The sequence below is a fragment of the Chaetura pelagica genome, unplaced genomic scaffold (genome assembly GCF_000747805.2).
Source record: "Chaetura pelagica isolate M959 unplaced genomic scaffold, ChaPel_1.0 C11584308, whole genome shotgun sequence".
Classification (NCBI taxonomy): Eukaryota; Metazoa; Chordata; class Aves; order Apodiformes; family Apodidae; genus Chaetura; species Chaetura pelagica.
In genome coordinates this window covers 1-2,492 of record NW_009969911.1, presented here as the reverse complement: position 1 = coordinate 2,492, position 2,492 = coordinate 1, and the positions used below count along the sequence as shown (strand labels likewise).

The window sequence follows — 2,492 nt, the reverse complement described above, 5'->3', positions numbered from 1 at the left end:
CACACACACACACCTTACTCAAGGAAAATAATTTTTGAAAAAACCGTGACAAACTTAACACTGAGCTTCTTTATTTTTCTGGTTTTAGGGATTTGGGGGTTTTGGAGAAGGGATTTGGTGTTTTTTTGTGGAGGCAGGGTTTGTTGTTGGTTGATTTGTTGTTGGTTGTTTGCCTCTTTTTTATTATTTCTTTTTTCTTCAGAATAAACGTGCAGCATCTTACTGTCCATTAGCTAGAACATCCAGCTTCCAGTAAAAATCCCATTTTTAAGAATGACACTGTCAACACAGAGGAGACTCAGAAGAGTTGGAGGATTGCTGTGAACAGGTACTGCATGTAAGAATGAGGCAGACAAACAACTTCACATCTTCCAAAGCGCAAAGGTATTTTTAAATTGAAGGCTGCCCTCTGAAATAATTTAAAATAGCTCTCTATCTTAGGAAAGGTTTATGGTTAACTGATATGTTATTTGCACTTTCTCCCAGTGCCTGTTAATGCCCACGTTTGGATCTTCAGATTTTCCACTGTGTACTTTTTGTCGGAATAAAACCTTGGACTAGAGATAAGGCGATTTCAAAAAATGTATTTCTAGCAGCTCACACTTCCATTCCACCAGTCTGGGCTCGAGGCTGTGTCAAGACCATGAAGTACATACTCTTTCTCGCCTTTGTTGGTGTGGCTGGTGAGTATATTTTTTTACTTTTTGCTGATGTCGTTTATGAGGAAGATAATTTTCTGAGCAACTTTGCAAAGTAGTCTGTTCAGGGAAAGTGAAGTCCAGTTTCAACCTGTAGAACTTTTAAGGGAGAGCACTGCAGCTTCTTTTGGCTGCTGTCTCTTTGTTTCACTTAATGTGGCTCTTGACTGAGGAATAATGAAACGCGTACATAGCTTCAAAAAACACTGTCTCTCTCTAAGGACTATGATGGTGCAAGATAACACCTCTGAAGGATAACTCACAATAGTTACCTCAGAAAGATAACTCAGGAGGTCCTAAAGATGCTGTCAGTTTTTTGAGTAAGGGCAGGTGCTCCATGGAAATGCCACCGCAGACTTGCTTTTTACTTGCGCTCAGTCCACTGTTGGCTGCTACTGCAGACAGGATTCTGGGACAGACCCACCTTTGGAGCAGCAAATTAACATCCATTAGACTTGCCCAGTGCTGCTACCATGAGATTATGCAGAAGAACAGCCTACAAGTGAGAGGCTTCAGTCAGTCACAGGGGAACAAGACGCCTTATGCCAGGTGTTGACATATGCCACTTCTTGTCTCCCAGTTGCCTTCCCCATCAACAGTGATGATGATGACGACAAGATCGTGGGAGGCTACACCTGTGCAGCGAACTCTGTCCCCTACCAGGTGTCCCTGAATGCTGGCTATCACTTCTGTGGAGGTTCCCTCATCAACAGTCAGTGGGTCGTGTCGGCTGCTCACTGCTACAAGTCGTGAGTGGAAAAAAACTTATTCTTCTGTAATCTATTTCTTTCTTCCAGTTCACTTCTAGCAGGAATTCTGAGTGGAGACGTTCACCTGTGCAAGCGACTGCATTCTAACAGAAGGCAACCAAGAAATGGGTGACTCATTCAGGAAGCCGGGCTGGGACATCATAAGGGGTTTTCCACTTCTGCAAACGTTTCTGTGAATGTAGAGCACTTTCTGAAACGACAACGTGATGATCTAGCAATGAGTTGCAGGCTGTCCTTCCTTATAGATCACCTTAATCTTGCTACAACTTAGTCACTAGAAGACAAGAAGAGGAGCGAGGTCAGGGTGATAGCAGTCTGCCTCTTTCCAGAATATTTCTGTCAGGCACTGTAGTATATGTAGCTTGTCCCAGCTCAACAAAAGAGACCTGGAGCAATTCACCATTTGTGCTGGTGGTGGGAAAGATCTCAGTGTGGATCCCCAGGACTTAGTGCAGGGCAAGAAAGATGACCTGCATGAAAAGAGCTACTACCATAGCAATGCTGAAGCGAGTGCATACAGTGACAAGGAGGTTTGTCACAGCCTGACGGCAGCAGTAAGTTATATGCCATTCCTTCTCTTTTACAGTCGCATCCAAGTGCAGCTCGGGAAACATAACCTGGCAAAGAAAGAACCAACAGAGCAGTTGATTAGTTCAGCCAAAGTCATCCGCCACTCTGGCTACCGCCCTTCGACACTGGACAATGACATTATGCTCATCAAGCTTGACAAACCAGCCCAGATCAACCGCGCTGTCCAAACCATTCCTCTGCCTACCAGCTGTGTGGCCACAGGCACCACATGCCTGATCTCTGGCTGGGGCAACACACTCAGCAATGGCAGTGAGTACTCATGAGGGCCCGGGGGACACTCACAATTGACTCCCAACAGTACTGGGAAGTGCTGTGGGACAGGAGTAGCTCTGACCTCCACACTTGCCCATGGATTATTTTCTAGGTATCCAAAAAATAAACACGGCTGCAGGGCAGAAGGGGGACCCATGGGTAGAGTCTGTTCCGTCTAAAC

General features: G+C 45.3%; 1 protein-coding gene across 1 annotated transcript; it reads left to right on the top strand.

The window, feature by feature from the left end:
- The first annotated feature begins 643 nt into the window (after window positions 1–643).
- On the top strand, window positions 644–2,386 carry LOC104384790 (trypsin I-P38-like). Its single transcript, XM_010005887.1, has 4 exons — window positions 644–683; window positions 1,279–1,447; window positions 2,055–2,308; window positions 2,346–2,386. Exons 1-4 carry the CDS (start codon window positions 644–646, stop codon window positions 2,384–2,386), a joined length of 504 nt encoding a protein of 167 aa, XP_010004189.1.
- Window positions 2,387–2,492: the final 106 nt, after the last annotated feature.